Genomic DNA, 23287 nt, shown 5'->3' on the forward strand with positions numbered 1-23287 from the left:
GATGAAATCAATCCTGGAGCTTTGTGGTCATGTTTAGAATTAACATAATCGATAGCAGGGATTTCCAGAGTATTTTGTACAAGCCTGATATGAATTACGGGAAAAATGATGAATGAGGCAAAGGGAGAGGAAAACAGATTTTGGCAATTAAACAATCAATTTTAGGGCCATCGACAACTGAGGTTTTACACGCAGCAATGCACAACAGAACTATTAACCTTGTAAAACACTGAATGTTGACTTTTTGACTGGCGACTGGGGAGACCATAATGATTTCTGAAAGAAATACCACATTCTCTTTCTGTCTTCATTACCTGGCCTGTGCAAAGACACAATGATTATTAGTGTCAATACAAGTAATTTAAGTGCAATGGTGTTGATGTGCTGATTCATTAAGATCTGTACACCATTTAAAGACCACAAGAAACAATGTTACCCTGGGTCTTGTACTCTTGGTAATTGCAGTTCTATTTAGGTTTCTTGCTAAGAGAGGGTCAAAAGTTGGCCAATATCTGAAACAATTAAGAAGAATGCAAACTAACAACAAAATTAACAAGGACGTAATGGTGTAGTTACAGGGAGAATGGAAAAAAGGAATATAAGTGGTATGGTGATGAATGGTGCGAATAAAATGGCCATTAATAATACTTGTGTCTTATTTATCTCTGACAAATAGAAGCCAGAAACAAATGCATTGTAATTAAATCTGGTAGATGTGAGAGATAAATAAGCCATTTAAAGTAATTTAAGGGCAATGGTGTTATTGATTCCTTAAGATCTGTACACTACTTAAAGGGATAGTTCACTTTGAAATTAAATTTTTATGTTTTAGCTTACCTCATGGGCATCCGAGATGTAGGGATATTTGTTTCCCCAGTAGTTTCAATTTTGATCATTTTAGGTCAAACCGTTCTTGTCTGTGCCTCACATAATGCAGGTCTATGGTCACCACCTCAAAGAGCATACACAGAGAAGTTCAAATTAAACAATCCCCCATCGTAAGTACACACTGATGGCCTAAGACACGAAACGAGCAGTTTGTGTGAGAAAACGAACAGTATTTATATCGTTTTTACCTCTTAACCACCACTACGTCCGACTGATCTGAGGGCGCGCGTGCGTGTTTCCTGTTGTGACATTCGCGCGTTCTGGCTTTAGTCTGCGCAAGCGCGGAAAACGCCGGAAGTGAATCTCTCACGCGTGTACTGTCTCTCATTCTCAGAAATTTGGGAAGTGTTACCTTTCACTGTGAAGATCTAAACACATTTAGACGTACAGGACATCGCAACGGAAGATTTCGATATTAACAGACAACGTTGAATTTTTTTCACAACCATATTTATTTGAACCAGAATACACTGATCAAGAACTCAGAGCAATGGCGGAAGCATCCACTGCATCTGCACGTCTTCGAGCCTCAGAGAGACAGAGATATCTTCAAAATTGGGGGTGTTCTTGTAGCAAGTGTTCTGCTACTCAACAGAAGTGGAGAGCATATGTTGTCACGAATGGAACATAGCAATGCCACAACTACAAGACGACGACGAGGACATTGACAGTATCGCATCACACACCTGCCTGACTGAAGATCCTGAGTTTTCTCCGCTGTTGAGTCGCAGCGTTTTGAACATTGTGTTTAGTTTGCTATGTACAAACTGGAGGCGACGTCCAAGGCCAGAGGGACCCAATGGCACGCTGTCAATAGAGTGAGTAATGTGTTGTAAAATTAAATATTTTTTTTTTATTATTATTGCAATGATTGTAGGTAGGTATGTCAGTACTATGCGATCCACTCCTTGCTTTGTAAAATCATCAGAGGAAAAATGATCGCTGCAGACCCTCCACAACTTTAGTACGTTTATGGGCGTGTTGATATCCAGCCAAAGAGCAATCAACCATAACTCCAAGAAAGCACCCTCATAAATTGGGAATTTGTGAAAACTCACCACTCCCGGATGAGTTCACGCAAGCATACGTAATTGTTTTCTTTTACATCTGTTTAAACATCCAAGATAAGCACAAATTAGTACCATTTTCTATTAGACATTTCACCTATAATCTCTGTTTTGTGTAAACAATGAGAGACGTACACGCGCAAGAAATTTCCAACGCTTTCCGCGCTTGCGCAGACTAAAGCCAGAATGCGCGAATGTCACAACAGGAAACACGCATGCGCTCCCTCGGATCAGTCGGACGTAGTGGTGTACAAAAGGTAAAAACGATATAAATACTGTTCGTTTTCTCACACAAACTGCTCGTTTCGTGTCTTAGGCCATCAGTGTGTACTTACGATGGGGGATTGTTTAATTTGGACTTCTCTGTGTATGCTCTTTGAGGTGGTGACCATAGTCATTATGGCATTATGTGAGGCACAGACAAGAACGGTTTGACCTAAAATGATCAAAATTGAAACTACTGGGGAAACAAATACTCCTACATCTCGCATGCCCATGACGTAAGCTAAAACATATCAACATTTAATTTTAAAGTGAACAATCCCTTAAAAGACCACAAGAAAAACACAATGTTACCCTGGTTCTAGTACTCTTGATAATTGCAGTTATATTTGGGTTTCTTGATAAGCAAGGGCCAGAATTGGTGATTGTTAACAACAGTTGGTCCTAAAAAGACTAAGAATGCAAAAGATGCCTTGTTTATCAGTCTAGGACAGTAATTTTGGACAATAGTTTTCCCCCATCTGACGTTAGTGAGATGGCAATATTACAAGCTTAGAACAAATAAACATTTCTAACACGGTCTTGTTTCATCTGGACTATGGCACAGTGGACCTACCTTTTCACCAAGCGCTCTGAGACTGTCCAAAAAGCGCTGCCAGAAGTCTTTGAAGAGGGGACGGTCAATTTTCTTCAGACTGTCTTTGGTGCTGGCATCAACGCTGACATAAAGCTGCGTAACAGGCACAAGGTTCCTATAAATAGAGAGAGTTGGAGGGAGAATAAAATTAACATTGAGCACAAAAACTATTGTTTTTTAACATATTAACAAGACTGAAGAAAATTTGAGTGCATAAGCATCAGGATCTAACCCATTTCTGGCCAGCCAGAGCAACTGGCTCTATTGTATGGGGTTCTTTGTCACTGTGCATGTGTACAACACAAAGCAATACACAGCTGAGTGATGCGATATATAAACTGGAGTTAAGCCAGGACTAGATAATGCGTGTTCAGACAATGCCATACCAACAACTGCCAAAACTGCATTAGCCAAATAAAAAACTCAATCACTCAGTTCAGCTCTAGACTGTCCAACCAGATCAACCCTATCATTTTAGTCAAGATATGGCATTTCTAATGAGGGGCTGTCAGTGTCCACGGTGTAAATGTTGCCGCCCACTATGAAGTACGAAGGGAAAGTATCTGAGTGATAACTTTTTTGGTTTCCCTATGGCCAAAGAGAACGAGTCAATACACCCACTGGTTTTCAGAACGGACAAGCTGACCTTTTGTGTCCTTCAAACATTGGAGTCATCCTACAAAACATATTGAAGAGTGGATTCACACATAAATCCCTATAGACAATATTGAGATTAGTTATTTATTAGCTATTGAGATTAGAGATATACTTAGTTATTTTAATCCTCTTTGTAAGGCTTTTAACACTAGCCCCGTTCCCGTTACCCTTCAAAATGTACAAATTGAAATTGCGAATTGGAAAAACGGCCAAAGGAAGCACGTCAATTTCGAAGAAGAAAAAAAAAAAAAAGTTTACCCGCTTGCAAAAAACTTTTTTTTTCAGGGAATGTTCGAATATTTCCTAAAACTGCAATGGACAGTTTTTTTTCTCTTGCATTTACAGGTCACTTTGCATACGTAAAAGTCGATCATTCTTTAAAGATAGCGCAGTATCTTTGGACAGAAGATGAGAGTTCTTTAAACTCATAAAAGACAAAAGAATTACGAGAATATTGGATTCAAAACAACAAAGAAATGCAACAATTTACCAAGTATAAGGGGCTTTCCTTGCCATTAATTGCCTTTGATTAAAAGTAATAGCTACACTCTCAGAAAAAAAGGTGCAGTGCTGTCACTGGGGCGGTACCCTAAGGTACAAAAGTGAAACGGTACATCTTTGTAAATGGTAAATGGACTGCATTTATATAGCGCCTTTATCCAAAGCGCTTTACATTTTTGCCTCACATTCACCCATTCATACACCGACGGCGATGTCAGCCATGCAAGGCGCCATCCAGCTCATCGGGAGCATGCTGGGGTTGGGTGTCTTGCTCATGGACACTTCGACACTTGGTCAGGTGGAACCGGGGATCGAACCACCAACCTTTCGGTTTGTAGACAATCTACATGAACCACTGAGCCACTGCCGCCCTCTTTGTACCTTACTAACCCCTAAATGGTACATATTAATACCTTAAAAGGTACATATCAGTACTTTAAGAGTGTGAATTAGTACGTTAAAGGAACATAGTAGTACCTTAGGGGTACATATTAGTACCTTTTTTGTTTTGTACCTTAGGGTACCGCCCCAGTGACAGCAATGTACCTTTTTACCTGAGTGTAGTACGGTGCTGTGATATACGTAAACCTACCAACATCTGTTGCCATGACGTTTGGAATGACTTCTCGTGAGAGATAAAAATGTATTACATTTTGGTTGCATAACATTGGTTAAGGGAAATGCTGTCATTTCGCAATAGTTTTATATCACCTTTTAGAAAATTTTGCAAAAGTTGTGTGCAAATCTGTAATGGAAATCCTGTCTGCCAGAATATTTTCCACATATTAGCATTTGGCATCACTGACACTGTTCTCCACTGGTTATTATCATTCAATAAAAAGGCACACATTTCTACTGAAAATAATAATAATAATAATAACATTTAATTCTGCTGCCATTGCTCACTGTTCTGGGTCCTTTCCTTGGGCAAATAATTTGGTGCCACGTACTCAGATTTCATTGCTATTTTCTCTTCCTATACCATTGCATCCATGAAATCAAAGTGTGTGTGTGGCTGCTAAAACAACCATGAAAAAAATAATCTATAAAAATCACTTTTGTGTATTTAAAAGTTTTATTAAAGCAGGGGTGGTGAACTTCAGTCCTGGACAGCCACAGTCTTGCATAATTTTGCTTCAGCTCTAATCAAACACACCTGAATAAGCTAATGAAGGTCTGAAGGGTTACTAGAAAGCTGCAGACAGGTGAGTTTTATCAGGGTTGGAGCTGAACTCTGCAGGAATTAGGCTACGTCTACACTAATCCGGATAAATTTAAAAGAGTTTTTGTCTAAAAACGCTCCACGTACACACTATCATTTCAATCGTTTTACAAAAAAATTTAATCTGCTGAAACTTTGACATTTTGCGGCAATGTCGAGAAAAGGAGTTTTTTAACAGTATGTACAAACTGAAATATTTAACAAGGCTGTCAAAACAGAAAGCATACAAAACAACTGCTGTACAATGTCTTTCACCATCTTGGCTGAATTGGTCATATGACTGCATCACATGGCTAAAAATGTGTTATCGTATTAAAATGCCTCTGTTTTCACAGTCCACACTACGACGCGAAGACGGCGTTTTCAAATGTATTCGCTTTGGAGATCATTTTCAAAACGATACGTTATCATTGATTTCAAACACTGTCTCAGTGTGGACGGAAGGCCAAAACGGAGAGAAAAATATACGTTTTCAAATTAAAACGTATTAGTGTGGACATGGCCTTAGGCTCTCCAGGACCGGAGTTCACCACCTCTGTATTAAAGGCTTTACCCACTATACCATTCAAGGTGTGATTTTCAAATGTCCTTTCTTCCACTTCCATAAAACTGGTCTTGCACCACAACATGAAGGTGATCTGATTCAAGTCCTCTCCTCCTCTGTCTAATTATTAACAGTTCCCAGGTTAAGAGACTGCTCTCCATTTTCAAAACCTAATTAAAACTCTTCATTTTACTCAGGATTATTTAAAAATGTTTATGAATCTAACTCAATATTGTGATTGCAATTATTTTATCTTGTTTGGGCCTGTACTTATTTCTCTAGCTTTTTTGTATGTGGCCATTTTATCTTTTTGGTAACACTTTACAATAAGGTTCCATTTATTAAAATTAACTACATAGTTTCAACATTTACTAATACATTATTAAAATCATAAGGTGTAACTGTTAATAAAATGCAATGGTCATGAGTGAACATGATCAAACAATAAACAGTTGTATTTTTTATTAACATGAACAGATTTTAATAAATACTGTAAGAAATATATATATAGTTAATTGTTAGGTAATGTTAGTTAATGCATTAACTGATGTTAACTAATGAGATTAGTTTAACTAATGAGATTAGTTAACAGTTTTTTTGTCACATGGTTTACATTTTTTTTGTATTTTTACTTTGTTTCAGTTGTTCAGTGTCATGCATTGTGATACTAAACTCTTTAAAGTCAAATACAAGCTCTTGAAATATAAAACCAACCAAGATGATGAGAAAATGCATTAAATCAGTAATGTTTTGAGTTGTTAGTGGCTTGTGTCTGTGTACCATTTCATCCTTTCCTCCAGAAACAAACACAATACAAAATTAGCATATTAATATGAGTAAAGCAGCAAGTCTGGGATCTCATTACAATGCCATTTGAGAAATAATTTTTGAGAGAAGGCTCAATGCTGTGAGGTTCATCATTGAGGCTCTGAGTGAATATATTTTTTTACTTTAGTTGGTTTGTTTATCATCAGAAAAGGCCTGCCTCAGCAGAGCAGCGTGACGAAGCTTGCAGCTACGAGATAAACAACAACAATTGACAAGTGTTTCTCACTTCCTCAGCACACTGCCAACACAATATTCCAGCAGCTGAGGTGACGTCCCCTCACCCTCGGATAACCTGCCCGATCTGTGAGAGGATTCAGCATGCAGCATTCGGAAGAATGAGGTGAGGATGTATTTTGCATTAAGCCGGGGAGCAGAAAGAGAGAGATAGTTAATAGCTTTTTGGCTGCTCCTTCTAGAGGAATTGGAGGAGCTGGGAGTCAAAGAAACTGTGATTTGCAATTCAGGGCCTGATTATGGCTTATCAGTCCTGTTACAGACCGAGTGGGACTTCAAAAGACGGAGGGAAAAACTTAAAGCTGGAGGATGTTCAGCAATTACATCTACTGCTGATACACAGAGAACAAACGCATACAAAAACAGCCTTTGTCTGTAGTCACCAGATCAGAATCACTGAATGATATATGACAAAACATATAACAACAGCTTGCACTCACAATCAGGGTCATAACATCATAGACATTGAGGGGAATGTGGCCCCACAATATTAAGATAGATTAGTGGTTGACTGATATGGGTTTTTCAGAAACTGATTCTTCATTTAATCTCCAAGATCATGAATATATGGTTCTTAACTCCCACCTGATCTCCTCAGGGAACTGGGCATTAGTGACCAAGAAGCTGGATATGTTCTGTTGGTGAAGCAGTCGAAGAAAGGAGTTGATCTCAGGATACATGATAGGTTCGCCCACCAGAGACAGAGCACAGTGCTTCACTGTAAGGCCCTCTTCAAAACGCTCGGGACGTACGCCTGGAACTCCTGTCAAGTGATAAAATACCACAAAGTTCAAATTTAAAGTGGTCCGATCGTTTATTAAAGCTTAAGTATTTAAATTCTTTGCAACTAGAGCCACAAACAGTATTGCAAATATACATTTCCAAATATTCCATTGGCAAATCAAAGCAGATAACCCAGGCTGAGGTGCGTTTCCCATACTGCATACACTGTTGGAAAAATGATCTTGTTAGACAAATCGGTTTCCAGAAAGCGCTGTAACTTGATCACAAATCATTCTTTCAGATCATGTCAGTAAAATGATATCAAACTGTGGTTAATTATGTCACATAGGTGACAGAGTAATAACTTCTAATTCGGTTCAAGATCAAATTAATGTCAGATTATTGCTGTGATAAACAAAGAATGTGAGGAATACATTTAGTTTTTTGCTTTATTTCTAGATGTCTGATCCAATGTTTGTCAATGGTACTGGAGCAAATTCACATGTGCACTATTCAAACAAGGCCCTTTCATTCTCCAAACAGACTAAAATATGAGATTCATTTTGTATATATACAGAATGACATAAGGAGTGTACTGCATGTTAGCTTGCTTATTTTGCTCAAAAGCAAAAAAATTATTTAAAACTACACAGCGTAACTTTTTTAGCTTATTCTTAGCTAAAAACACTTAGTTCTTTCAAAAATATATCTGCTCATTAATGTATATTTACTTCTTTCAAGTAATAAAGTATTCTCTTAAGTTTATAATATGCCATTGAAAATACATACAGGTGAGGGGTTTGAATGCTGGTCGCCATGTTGCCCCTCCATCTTGAAAGTACATTAGCCAAACAGGGACAGACCTATAAATTCAAGCTTCACCTTTCACGTTTTAACACTCAATGGCACCGTGTTGAATGTGAAGAGGGGGATTGCCATGTTAATCTTGGACTAAATCCGCCGCCGAAACTAATATTTCCTGGATGGTCATATACCTTTTCACCGATAGATGGGGGAAAATATCACACAGTGTAGCTTTAAGGCCAGTGGGTATTCCAGAAAGCAGGTTATGCCACATACCCAGGTAAGTTCATGGACAAGCAAGCGGATAACCTAAACTTTCAGTTGCAATTGAGAGTGAGAGAGTACATATGCATGTATATATTATAACGCAACTGGGACTCCTGGATTATGTTGTGAAAATCTGTGTTTTCACTGTGAACATACTCTGGGTTCACCGAACTTACTCACGGATGCATTTTTGAAACCAGTATACCTGGAGTAAGCAAGGTTCGTGTTAATCAACCGAGAGTTTTTCACATTTATATGTACAGCACTTTTCAGGGTATCTGTGATGTTAAGTAAACATTGCTTTCTGGAATACTATGCACAGGCTGAGAGATGTAGTTCCAACCACAAAACTTTGCGATGTTGTTTGCAAATGTTTATTTTTTTAGGAACAATGGTTTCATGAAATCACATAATTGCTCAACTATATTGGTAACAATAAAATATCATTTTCTGGGAAACACACTCTAGGTTGAGTTGCTCAAATGGAAAAGTTTTTAAAGCACCAATTAATAAGTGTTTACATTTTTAAAGAAAATCAACTGATCAATAAATATTTGAAAAGTTGTCTGTGCAAATAAAAAAAATGGAGAAATGTAAATACTTTATTCAATTCTAAGACCAAAGAGATACAGAAAATTGGTCATAAATTCAATATATATTGCCAAAACATTTCAGGAGGAACAGGAAGGACTGCATGCAAACTCAAACTTATTAATCTTACCAAGAAAACACTTAAACTGACCATCTAAGTTCTAGTAGCCAAACATTTTCTTCTCTCTTTCTTGATCACTCGGGAGTCTGGCTCCATGCTCTGTACCCTCGGCACAGTGTGCCTCTTGGCCTTTCATCCGCTCTTTCTGTTCAGTTGCTAGTGCGTTTGTTTACTCAGACCTGGGTCATCATGGCTTACTTCTGCTACAAGGAGCTGTGATGTCACTGCTAAATGTCAACTGTGCCACCAAGCCAGAGAGGACGCTGAGACCAAGACGAGGATGCGGAGGTGGTGCAACAGACACAAACTTGCACACATACACATCTGGCACTAACTCAGACACTGGAACAAAACCTACAGTCTCCATCAGGAGCCTCGATTTCTCTGGCTCAGGTGCATTAAAAGTGCGAAACTTTAGACCCAAAAAATATGTACTGCTTTATCAAAACATTTTCATGTCCATTTCTCGAAGTTTAAAGGGGAAAAAAGTTGCTAGACAGGAACATTATTAGATTTCTGAAAAATAATTCAACCAGAACAGTAGGCCATGAGCAATGCTCATTTCAGAAAAATACAAAAGTTTGACATCTGTACTTAAAGCAAATGATCAAAGACCGATGTCTTAAGTTTCAAAAAGCAGAAACTTTGATTTACGAATGATAAAATCGAATCAAACTGACTTTGGGACTGTTCCACTCCACCTAATAGCATTCCCAGCAGATATCATCAGAAAACTCCCTCTCTTTGCTGCAGATCTGTTTTGTAGCCATCTATGCTAGACATCTCTGATACATTTTTCAGACTACTGCAGATAAAGGGAAAAAAGCCACAAACAGTCTCCAAATCACCCCATATTCTGGAATACGAAAGCAGTGAGGTAAAACAAAACCAAGGATGTTAAGGGAGTCGCTTCAAACGCTAAGAAAAAGAACAAAAGGACTTAGTTCCCATCTTAAGGTTCTTGAAAACCCATCTGGTGTGCCCCCTCAATCCTAAAAAAAAGTCTGATCCAGATGTCCACCAAAGTACTGAGATGGAAGTTGAACTCTGGAACTGGCAGTGAAATCACAACTCATTATGAGTTGACGTCACCTGATTGTGGAGATGAGAAATGAGAGACAGGAATGCGTTACGTCCCAACGGGCACATTTTGGAGGGAGGAGGAAATTTGCTGGCATTAGAGAGTTTTATAACACAGTATTGGTATGTCATTGCAATAATAGTCCTAAGAGTGGAGGACATCATTTTCTACAAAGAATTTGCAAACAAAACATTTCTATTGGCAGTAACATGTAAAACATTTGAAAAGCAGCATGATTTATTCCACCGTTTAATTTACTAATCTGTCATTTAGCTGATGCTTTTATCCAAATAAATTTACAAACCAGTCAGGGTTTGGGAATTGGCTCACTTTCATGTAATGAGCTGTATTATTACAATTAAAATTACAGCAGTTACATCAATTTCTTACCATTTAAATTCTAATTCTTTGAACTCAATTGACAATTTTGCATCCTGTCTGCGACCTCAACTGAAGTTCAGGAAATTCAAGTTACGGGAGGTCTTATGATCGGGATGTGTGAAGTCACAAAACCCACTGAAATAAAGATGCATATATATGATTATATTCTAAAAAGACATGTCTAATTAAGGAAAGTATTTGCAAAATGTTCTAAACTCATGATGAAGATGCACACCCTGGCAATTCAATGATAGCAAATGCTGATTTATCTTCAGCTGTGGTATTTGATCAAGGTCAAAAAACATGTACCACCATGAAATACCACAATCACAAGCATTCCTATCCAGATAGAATTAGATTTCTCAGAGGATGACTGGATTAGAATGAAAACACTAGATCATTTGCTCCATTGTTTTTACCAAGGTTGTTTGATTCAGATGTTACCAGAAAAATCACAAAACACATCTGTGAAATAAATTTTCCGTAGGAAATCTAAATAGGGCTAAAGAATTTTCACTTTACCAAACAAAACAAACCGGAGTCCATGTCCCCTTAATACTTCTGTATGCTGTTTTGGGAATTATCTGCAACATAAGCAAATAAAAGCTCTCAACTGTTGCTTTACAAGAAGAAAGTCTCAGTAAAACACCCTTTTCATCAGATCTCTGCCTGTCAAACAAATCCAGCCACAAACCCAGACTCCTTAATGCTGCTGAAAGCTGATGGATCCACTACTGATCTGATGCAGCAGATGGCAAAGAAAGTGACAGGGTGCAAATGAATAAATTAGACCCAGTCGAACTGCACTTAGAGCCTGTCCTGTTACCGCCTTCTGCAAACCGTAGTGACAGCTAAATATACCCTGGTGTCTGTTGGACAATCTCTGAATCTGGGAGGGTTTTCAGAGTGTAAAGACGTCAACATGGTGTTATGTCACACAATGTTTGAATAGCTTCCAACTGGATACGTGCCTCTGAGGAAAAGGATTTAAATAAAACAAAAAGTTATTTCTGTAAAATTACAGTGTAAAGGCCTATTAACAGCAGGTGTACATTTTCTGCTCAGGTTTTTGGCACAATATTTCCAGAGTATACTTTCCAGAAACACTAAAAACTAACAGAGACCAAAATAATTCACATCGGATTTGGTGCACAGACAATTTATGGCATTTATTTTTAAATTATTATTACTTATTTATTACTTACACACACAAAATAATAATACAAATAATAAAAAATAAAATAAAAAATAATGGAAAAAGGTTAAAAGTAATGAATAAATCAGTAATGAATGAAATTTTATATTTATTAATCTTAGGTAACGTTAATTCCTACATTTTCTAATAAATTGTTAAAATCAATGGTTGTATCTGTTAAGATTAGTTAATGCACTGTGAAATAACATGAACAAACTATGAACATCTGTATTTTTATTAACAAATTATTAAATTTTATTAATAAATTATTAACATTAACAAAGATTTATAGATTCTGTAAAAAAATATATGTTAGTTTAGTACAATTACAGTATGAAGGCCTATTTACATCATGCCTTAATATTCCGCTCAGTTTTTTGACAGGTTTCCAAAAAATGTCCATTTCACATGTACACCAAAACTAAACAAGGACCAGAAAATTCACATTTCACAAATTCACTGGGATTTGGTGCAAAGACAACTTTTGTAATTTATTTACATAAAACTTGATTTGGTTAGATGCAATTGAAAATGAATAGTCCAGTTGGGTAGTGCACATATTAAATAATACCGTTACCGAGGTAATAAAAGCATAACATTTTACATGAGGCTCCTTTAGGACCTCCTGAATGATTTCAGCCTAGGAGCCCAGCTGAAATATTGAAATTGTGTGTCAAATCACTTAAAAAACAATATTCATGAAGAAAAATATTGTTTGTTTCACCTCAAAAAGCCCAGTATAACAGGCGAAATTATTAAAAAACGCAGCAAAAATGTTTACATTTGCCGTCCGTTACTTTTTGCACGGTTAATAAACAGAGCTGCATGCGTCTTGTGGAAGAACATTGCAGCCAGAGCTACTTCTCTCTGTTTATGTCTATGGGCGAGTCACGCAGGGACTATGCTCCTCCGCAAGGGTTCCTATCAAACCGATCAGAAATAATCCCAATATAAACACTTATTATAAGTGTAACATAATGATTCAGGGTAAGACAAAAACGCAAAAATGGATTCATGTTGTACAGTCTCATTATATCGTTTTTGTAAATCTTGAACACAAAAAAAAGTTACGGAGAGCAGCTTTAAATGTTAAGGGATCTCTTTTATTTTTATTTTCATATCTACGTAGTTCTTAGTTTGGTCATTAATTTTATTTTAGGCTGCATCACATCACATTAAATCTTATTTGTGTGTGACAGTACATAACTACAAAACAGAATCCAAAAAAGTTAGTAACTTGGGACACTGTACAAATTGTGAATAAAAACAGAATGCATGGATGTGGAAGTTTTAAATTTCTATATTTTATTCAGAATACAACATAGATGACATATCAAATGTTTAGACTGAGATAATGTATAATTTTAAGGGGAATTAAAATTCATGACATCAATACATTTAAAAAAAAGTTCGGACATGGCCATGTTACCACTGTGTGGCATCCCCTCTTCTTTTTATAACATCTGCAAACATCTGGGGACTGAGGAGACAAGTTGCTCAAGTTTAGGAATAGGAATGTTGTCCCATTCTTGTCTAATACAGGCTTCTAGTTGCTCAACTGTCTTAGGTCTTCTTTTTTTGCATCTTCCTCTTTATGATTAAAAAAAAAAATGTTTTCTATGGGTGAAAGATCTGCAGGCTGGCCATTTCAGTAACTGGATCCTTCTACGCAGCCATGATGATGTTGTAATTGATGCAGTTTGTGGTTTGGCATTGTCATGTTGGAAAATGCAAAGTCTTCCCTGAAAGAGATGACGTCTCAAGCTTCTGGATCATGTTTAGATATGGCTTCTTTTTTGACCTATAGAGGTTTAGCCGGCAATGGCGGATGGCATGGTGGATTGTGTTCACTAATGTTTTCTGGAGCCCATGTTGTGATTTCCATGACAGTAGCATTCCTGTATGTGATGCAGTGCCTTCTAAGGGCAGAAGATCATGGGCATCCAGTATGGTTTTCCGGCCTTGACCCTTACGCACAGATTGTTCCTGATTCTCTGAATCTTTGGATGACATTATGCACTGTAGATGATAACTTCAAACTCTTTGCAATTTTTCTCTGAAAAACTTTCCGATATTTTTCCACTATTTTTCGCCGCAGCATTGGGGGAATTGGTGATCCTCTGCCCATCTTGAATTCTGAGAGACACTGCCACTCTGAGAGGCTCTTCATTATGTTCACATCAGGGATTATGTTGCCAATTGACCTAATAAGTTCCTTATATGTGCATTTAACTTCCCTGGCCTCTTATTGCTACCTGTCCCAAATTTTTGGGAATGTGTAGCTCTCATGAAATCCAAAATGAGCCAATATTTGGCATTACATTTCTAAATGTCTCACTTTCAACATTTGATATTAGATATTGTGAATACAATACAAGTTTATGATTTGTATATTATTGCATTCCTTTTTTATTCACAATTTGTACAGTGTCCCAACTTTTTTGGAATCAGGTTTATAGATGTACTTTCAGTTATTTTCTTTTCCTATTGTTGCAGGTCGGAATGTCTTGATTTGTTTGTTCTTTTAAGCTTGCATAACATTAGTTTCTGAAACATCAACATGGAGCTGAACTGGGCTCTATGTATTATTTGCCAGAAAGACACCTGTGAACCCCTAAGATGTCCCTCACAGACACCTGGGACAAGTGATGTGAAATTTGATGCCTATAGATAATTTCTTGCTAATGTCGAGCAATTCTGGGCATTTGAAAATCTTCCAACTAAAGTCAATTTTGGGAACGATAAAACTGCTAGACTTACTGATTTTGCTTCTTAGTACAAATTTTGCCAACTTAAGTTGAACAATTCAAAGCATATGAAAGTGACAAACATACAGAATTCTGTTGAATCTGGAGGGGGAAAGCCAATGAAACGCCAACGACTGGATGTTCGAATGTGCTTCTTCTGTGAGGGTGGCATAGAGCAAGGTGCTCTCCACGCACCCCTACCCCCAATAGAAAATGGTATTAATGTTAAGAGATATTGTGTCTCGACAATATCATCGTCCATCGCAACGTTTTACTGTAAACATCATCAACTGCCAATTTAGGGGACATCACACAACCCTACTTTAGTAATGTACTAAAGTTAATAAACATAAATAAACATAAAATGTTAACTTAATTTGAAGTTTAATTTGATTCATTTGGACACTATCTTGTGCAGAAACTTGAAAATCACTTTTTTTTTTAGCATATTTCATTGATAATGGTATTCTTCTAATATGACATGTTACAAAGTTTTCTTCTGAGGGCTCCTAGGACAAAATTGCACTATATACCCTAAGGAAACACCATGCAAAATTTGGCACTTTTATCACTAAATTAACAATATGATTTTTTTTTTTAATAATTAAATGGCCTTTTAATCCTCCCTTGTTTGTTTAAAGGCAGCAGGAGAGGTTAGCTGAAGGTAACAGACAGTGGAGCTCCGGGGAGCCATTACCTCTGAATTGCCGAATCATGTTCCTGTGGTTCTCCATGGCCTCCTGAATGATCTTCTCGGCCGGGTCCATTTTCCAGCGCCACTCTGTGCCCACTGGGTTGGTGTGGTGTCTGTTCGGAGAGAATGAGAGAGGACAGCTCCTGTCAGCACGGCACAGTCACAGAATTACACACCCTGGACCACAGTCTCATTCCCCTGAGAACAACACCTGCACCCCCACTGCCAGCAAATTAGCATCCTGTGACCCTTTCAACAGCTCTCACATCACATAAAAGGGCATAAATGCCAGGCAATGTGGCTTTACTTCCTTCCCCTGCCATAAATAGCAACAGGAGATGTGAAAATGCTGGATGTGACGCCATATCTCTTCACTTCACCAGGGGTAGAGCCAAATCCTATTATGAGGATGTGCAAAACTACATTTTTAAAATTGACAACTCAGTGGGTTGTCTGAACAACTAGCCCACAAGCAGGTTGTATTTTTTCCATTTGTTTTCAGTTGCAAGCGTATTTAGTTATAGTAAAAAAATATATTAAAAAAATCACTTAAATAAATAAATGCTGTCAGGGCAAACTTAAACATGTCTGAGTAAAAAAGCTTTAAAAAAAGCATTGTTTTTACTGAGATTATAACTCTAAAACCCCGTGACTTCATCCATCCATGATCAATAAATAAAACCTAAGCATGTAGAAAATATTAAAAAATATAATAAAACAATACCATAGAATTTATTTATATTATTATTTATTATAGCAGGGTATATACAGCAATCCTTAAGGTAAATTTACTACTTTTTAATACCTTTTTTACTACCTTCAGAATATTTTTTAAAACCATCACGAAACTGAATTGCAAGTGTTAATCAGCGACCTTTCTATTATTTACACAGATTTTGACATATATAACAAACAAAAAAGAATAGATTTAGAATCAACACCAGGAGGAAATCTGTTATCATTCAGACACAGTAAAATAGATCTCAACATTCACAAAGGTTGGTTAAGGAGAAGCTTTACTGCACACACATTTAATTTCAATTAATAATTGGTAATTCAGCAATTAAATTATTTAGTGTTCTTTTCCAACAACAAAACCTGAGTCAAATATTACATTTCTATAACTGTGATAAGTTGAATTTAACAAAATACTAAAAACTAGTGCTGTCAATCGATTAAAAACTTGAACTAGATTAAATCACACATTTTTTCTGTGATTAATGGCAATAAAAAAAATGTTTTTGTACGTTTTTAATACATTTTTTTATATAATAATTTCACAGTTAATCAAATTAATGTAGAAACAACATAAAGACAGTATATTTTAAATACTTGTAAATGCATCTTTTTATGAACGAAGGCCAGTATTACTGATATTAACACAGCAACTGATGTTTTTTTTTACCTTCATTATTAGGCTTCAAAAATATAACAGTTTTAATTTAAGTAAACTTAAAACAATGCTAACATAAACCCATAATAAATATCATGTTTACTCCTGCCCTTCCTGTCTTAACAGTTAGGAAATATACAGAAATTTAATAAAGTTATCAAAGTTATATGCAGTCTGCACTGCATAAACTATAAATTAAATAGTTATTAAAGTCCTTATTAAAGCTACAAAAGTTATTTAGTCAAGAGCAGCGAGTTATTTTCTCTGTTCCCTTTGTTCTTTAACTTTACTGACAGGAAGCTTTATTGGCTTCTGTCCCTTTAAGAGCAGACAGACACACGGATCTCACTGTTTATATACTGTCTATGGACCGCGCCTCATTCTCTCACAACTCTTTTTGTTCATTTTAGACTATATATAAATCGTTTAAGATTGCTCTTATGAGGATAGTCGTTGAAGATATGCCTTGAAGCAAGTCTAAAATAAAACGTAAGCCAGCCACTTCTGTTGAGCGCGCAGTGTTCTGAGATGATGCCGAACGACCGCTGAATATGACGTCAGCATCAAACATACGTTGAGACGGAGACGAAAGATCTTTGATTATGTGCCCAGATATGCTAAAGCCCATATTTAAACGAACTAACGCAAACGCAGATAGAATTTAAATCAGAATAGGACACCTGATAGTTAGAAAAAAATAATACCTAATTTGGAAAAAAATAATACCTCTGAGACCACATTTAACACTTTTAATGGCCTTAAAATTGACAATTTTGATTGATCACTTTTTAAAACCCCGCGGACACCCTGTATGTATTTCATTATATTTGTACAAAAGTACATGCATACAATTATAACCTTACTAATTAGGCCACAGTGACATTCATATCCAAAATTTGTGAAAACACTATGTAAACAATGAGGCAAAAAAATGTATCCATTATAAAATCAAATTGTAGAAACCAAAATATGTAAAAAATAAAACTTAAAATAAATGTTATTTTTTATATATAAATTGTATATAAATATATACATCTATATTATAATAATACAACAAAAAACTACCATTAATATTATCATTAGTATGAATCAGTGCCAAGAACCAAACACACTGATGATGTCTGAGACAAATTAAGACCAATAGCAAATCCTGGTCTAGCAGTATTAACAATAAACAGACTTGATCTTTCTGCCCTCGTGCATTTATCAAGATGGGCTCCTGGGCTGAAGAGCCAATGTTTGAGATGGCTTTAAGAGCTTTTCCTCTAATGCTTTTGCTCAGTTTCAAGCGATACCACCTAAATTATCCAACCCATTCATATCAAGAGGCCTCTTCAAACTCATAAATTTCAAGTGCCACTTTTAACCAAATTACTCCCCTTATGCAAAGTTCAATATTTCCATCACATTCCATGAAAGCGGAGGACTAAACGACTTCCGCATTTTAAAGTTCTTCAGCACATTTATTTGCATTATGTCATTAACTGTGTGGCATTTGAGGACGCTCACAGCATGTGGCAACGAAACGGATGCAAAATTTGATTAGCGCAACGCTCTGAGTCACAGCGGCACAACACAAAACACAACCCACGATGCCAAAGACGAGATCCGATACACCGCTCATACACAAGGGCATAAAAATAGATTTCACTGACAATCTCAAAACGATGATTTCTCTTCATAATGTCCCATGACGCCTCAAAATCAGCTGATTCAATGAGGAAATTGAATGGGAAATGACAGATTTATTCAACAGCAGGAAAGTCAAAGTCTCTGAGACACCCTCAATCTGTTGCGTTAATCTGACAGCGCAGCTCAAACTACAGACACAGCAGTTGGGTTTTATTATTGGAGACCCTCCCCAGTATGTCCTGTCCAAAAGCTGTAGGACAGACACAGTGTCCTGTTAGTTTATTGGTGTCTTTTTGTGTCACATTCACAGTGATGTCTTTAAATCAAGTCCATCTCTGTCATAAGCTGTGCTGTAGGGCAACTAAGGGTCACACACAGTGGAAATCATCCCAGATGCACTCTTCAGAGGAGGTGCGCTGATGCTCTATGAAATCTCCCCCCTACCTCCAACATAAAACCTCACAGCCAAATGACAGGAATATTGAATACTACCTTCTTTCCACAAGTGTCACTATGAATCAGCAGTGCATCTACGTCGCACTTACAATTCATTCAGATGGACATCATAGTTTGCTCAGGCATCTCATATAATACAGGTTGATATTTTGAATTACAGTTTAAAAAGTGTGACTTTTTAACCTTTAACCCATTTTTTTATCCCACTTTATATTAGGTCCCAAATTACTTAAAAAGGGATTTGTTAGTTACAATGTACTTATTGCGTTCATGTTGTATTACAAAACAAACACTTTTGTAAGGTGTCCTAGTTACAGCATAATAGTATTAATATTATACTATTATAGTACATAACAGTACAGTAATATTAATTAACATGCACTTAATTACTTAGGGGTTAGTTGAAACCCTGAATTTGAAAAACTACCTCCAGCAGAAAACACATTTGTTGGCACAGGCCAGGCTCGGCGTGGTCTCCATACATCGATGTGATTCAATCCCGTAGAAGGTGTGTTTATAGCAGCCTCCTCTCCCTCTCAGCATTGACTAACACAAAACAAAGGGCAACATTTGTTTCATTTATACAAAGAAAAACTGTTCCTGCCTGGAAAGATTGTGCTGCTTTAAAACAGAAACTTGCTAAAGAGTCTTGACAACAAATCAATAAAAGAAAACAACCTACCTTAGTCCAACGACAGAGTTTCACCCCAGAGTGACTTCCTATTAGTTTATACCCTGGAAACAAGGCATGTAGACATTAGCAAGTTTTCTTAGTACTGACTGAGCTAAATAAACATAAAAAAGACATCTTACCGTGCCTTGCAAAGAAATCAAATACAAAAACACTTGTCTAAAAAATGCTTAGTATTTTAACCAATTAGTCACCAACATGATCGAGTTTAGAGTTAGGAAATCTCACTAATATGGTTGGCCTATTGTCTGGGAAAATATATCAATTATTGCTACCAATTATTGATCATAATAACATTTTAAAATGCAATTTTCTTTTTATTATTTTCATGTCATGGATAAAAACAAATTACTGATACATTCTTTCTTTTTGATTGTGCTGTTTGAATTTTAAAAAAAGTGCTCATGATAATAGAGGAGGGACTTTTGGGATGCTGGTTAGGTCCTGCAAACAACTTATCTTTTTTTTTTTTTTTAAACGTATCAACATATAACGGTTTCCACAATATTTAGCAGCACAGCTGTTTTCAACATTGATACCAATAAGAAATGTTTCTTGAGCAGCAAATCATCATATTAGAATGATTTCTGAAGGATTATGTGACACTGAAGACTGGAGTAATGATGCTAAAATTAAACTTGGCCATCACAGAAATCAATTACATTTTAAAATATTATAAAATATATATACATATATTTTTTTTACCATGTTCAAACTCAACATTTGAAAGCATCAACACTATTTTAATCTACAAAAGTGCAGTAGCTTAAAACAGCAGTATTTAACATATTTTGCATCAGAGATGCTATGGAAAGCAATGAAATAGGAAGCCTAAAAAAAAGGTGCATTTATAATGTACACCTTGTACTAGCACAAATCATTCCATTCTAAAGTTTGCTCAGGCTCTTAAACATCTGGCAGGAAAAATGGCAGAAATTTTCCAACAAAGCTCTTCAATACATCTAAGCAGTCTGGAAGGCCACATGTGCTTAAGCCTGCACTTTTCCAGTTAAGCACTTGACGCCCATTTCTAAGGTGCAAAGCCTCATTCTCCCACAACTGCGGTGCGTCCCCTTGGGGAATCCGACTCGATTTAGACTTTAATCCACATGTAAGGGCCATCACTGGGGAAACCATCACTCCCTATAGGAGTCTTAATAAAACTGCACAATATAAAGGCATCGCTCTGTGCTGAAAGGCCTATTAGAGTTCACATCACACCTAAACGAGTCTTCCTGTTGGAGGAGAAATAAACCTCTCCTAAAACCACTTGGCACTGCATTGCTAGTTTACCCAGTTTTTTAAATATCATAATTTGTGATGCATACAGACCTAAATAAGTCACTATTCACCAAACCTCATTACATTTGTCTCAAGATCAACAAGAACTAGTTGTTGTTCTTTTTTGTGGGTTAATAAATTATCATCCACTTTTGTTCTCTCTACAAAATCTTTTGTATGTGATGAAAGGAGTAAATATAATTGGGGGTGAGTAAACAATGTCAATTTTCATTTCTGGTGAGTTTTTTGCATAAAGGTGCATTAAGGAGTGCAAGTGGTAAGAAGAACCGAAGGAAAGAAGCACCATAATAATGATCCCAATCTTGAGTCTCTCTCCCATGTTCATTAGCTAAACTCCACATCAAACACATGTTCTTGTCTTTTATGTCTGCAAATAGCTCGCTGGGGCTGAGGATGTAGGGGAGGCGCTCGCTTGTCTCTCTCTGAAGAACCGCATCTGTTTGGATACAGCCGGGATCAGAGAGGTTTGGTTTCAGCTATGAAGGCTCTATATTTGGGCAGCTGAAAGTCAACACATGCTGAATCTTCACATGCTGAGGATTTATGTGCATAAAAACTGAAGCGTGGCACATCAGTGACCCTTAAAAACTGAGTTTACAGCCAGGTGATATAGCTAGAAATCATTACACTTCAAGATTTCCAAACTTTTGATCAGATTTGATATACAAATCATAGTATTTATAATGATTTTGAAATGTCAAATACTGAAGAATCCTTTATTTGTGGTGTTGGTTCATTGAAATTCTGGATCAGACTCGGACATGCATTTTGTCAGGGCTCGCAAAGTCCAGCTTCCCGGGGATATGTGCTTTTCAGATGGCTACCAAAACGTAAGCCTGGCCTGCTGATGATCTCTCTTACATAATGAAATGATATTCTTGATCATCATTGTTCACTGTCTTGACTTGAAGGGCAGGCATGTGTGTGTGATTACACAGTTTGCATTTATAGCCCCTTTTCGCATGGGCCAAGTAATAAAAAATAACATTCCAATCAATCGTGGGTGAATGAGAGATAAATCATTGTTTGTTTAAGAAATACATTTTGCGAGCCCAGTGAGAGAATCATTCCGGTTGCCATTTCCCCACACGCTACCAAAACAGTTCACACATGCACTGACAGGGGAGCAGAAGCTGATTAAATATGCAAAGCTTTTCCAATCATAGCAGTGAGCGTTTACTTCCAAGTCTTCAGTATGGCACGCGTTTCTTAAGAGAGAGTCAAATCCAGGGTAGAAAATAGCTTATTACTTATTCATTATGATGTTTTGAATGTAAAAACCATGCAAACATCATAAGTTGACCTCAGACAACAGTATAAAAAAAAACATTACTTCACTTCAGAAGGCCTTTATTAATCCTCTGGAGCTGTGTGGATAACTTTTATAATGGATGTATGCACTTTTTGGGGCTTTAAAATCTAATCCTCAATTCACTGCCATTATAAAGCTAAAACTAGGACGTTATTTCATATAGCCTCGATTGCATTTGTATGAATAAAGTAATATACACACAGGATGTCTTCAGGGTGAGTAAACCAAGGGGTAATTTTCATTTTTGGGAGAACTAACCCTTTAAAGCTTCATTATCTAGAACAGCAACAGCCTAAAACAATGACTTAACAGCTTTTTGGCTAAATGAATAAAGCTATTTTTGCCACCAGCACAATTGTTTTAGAGAAGAAAAACATTTTCTTTGGAGTAAAATGCACAATAAGACCAGGAGTGTGTTATAGCAAATGGGGTTACTTTGGAGTTAGTATGCTGAGCAACACCTACAAAAAAAATCCTATTGAAATTCGGGGATAAATTGCTGACTACTTTTTACAATATATCCATAAAAGGAATTCTGTCCGGTTTAAATAAGTTTAATCTATCAAGGTTAACCAGACATATCCTCCTTTTTCTTGGACTTAAGATTGAGATTGCGCTGAAAGAATATGCTGTACCGTGGTCGACTAAACCAACTCCTCATCCTATGATAAACTGGATAGATTCCAGTATGGATTCTTGAGGAATTGTGAGTATCATTTATTAATCACTTGTGGTATGTGGTACTCAAATATTCTGACTGTGGGCTTCTGGGAGAGAGAACTTATGATTGACTGGGACACTGTTTGGAGAAATATTTTTGCTACCTCAAAAAACCCAGCTTACCAAATGATTCATTATAAATTAATCCATAAGGCATATGCCACCCCGTTTATAAAAAATAAAAAAAAGATTGCCTGATCCATTTTGCCACCCTTTGCAACAGCGCAAGTCAAGGTACATATATGCATATGTTCTGGGACTGTTCTCAAATCGAGCTGTTCTGGTCCTCGGTGCAAGGCAAATTGACTGATCGTCTTAAGACTCGGATACAAAAGGACCCACTGCTTTTTTTTATTGTTGGACAATTCTTCATTTTC

General features: G+C 36.8%; 1 protein-coding gene across 1 annotated transcript in view; it reads right to left on the bottom strand.

The window, feature by feature from the left end:
* tyw1 (tRNA-yW synthesizing protein 1 homolog (S. cerevisiae)) overlaps positions 1-23287 on the bottom strand; it is a 76115-nt gene that overhangs the window by 28132 nt on the left and 24696 nt on the right. Inside the window, exons 10-14 of the mRNA XM_067451101.1 lie at positions 19568-19620; positions 19313-19431; positions 15408-15517; positions 7386-7563; positions 2794-2929 (exon numbers count right to left, since the gene is read on the bottom strand). Coding sequence (XP_067307202.1) covers positions 2794-2929; positions 7386-7563; positions 15408-15517; positions 19313-19431; positions 19568-19620 — 596 coding nt within the window. The remainder of the gene's footprint in view (positions 1-2793; positions 2930-7385; positions 7564-15407; positions 15518-19312; positions 19432-19567; positions 19621-23287) is intronic.

Source organism: Pseudorasbora parva, chromosome 8, assembly GCF_024679245.1.
Source record: "Pseudorasbora parva isolate DD20220531a chromosome 8, ASM2467924v1, whole genome shotgun sequence".
In the NCBI taxonomy this organism is placed as follows: Eukaryota; Metazoa; Chordata; class Actinopteri; order Cypriniformes; family Gobionidae; genus Pseudorasbora; species Pseudorasbora parva.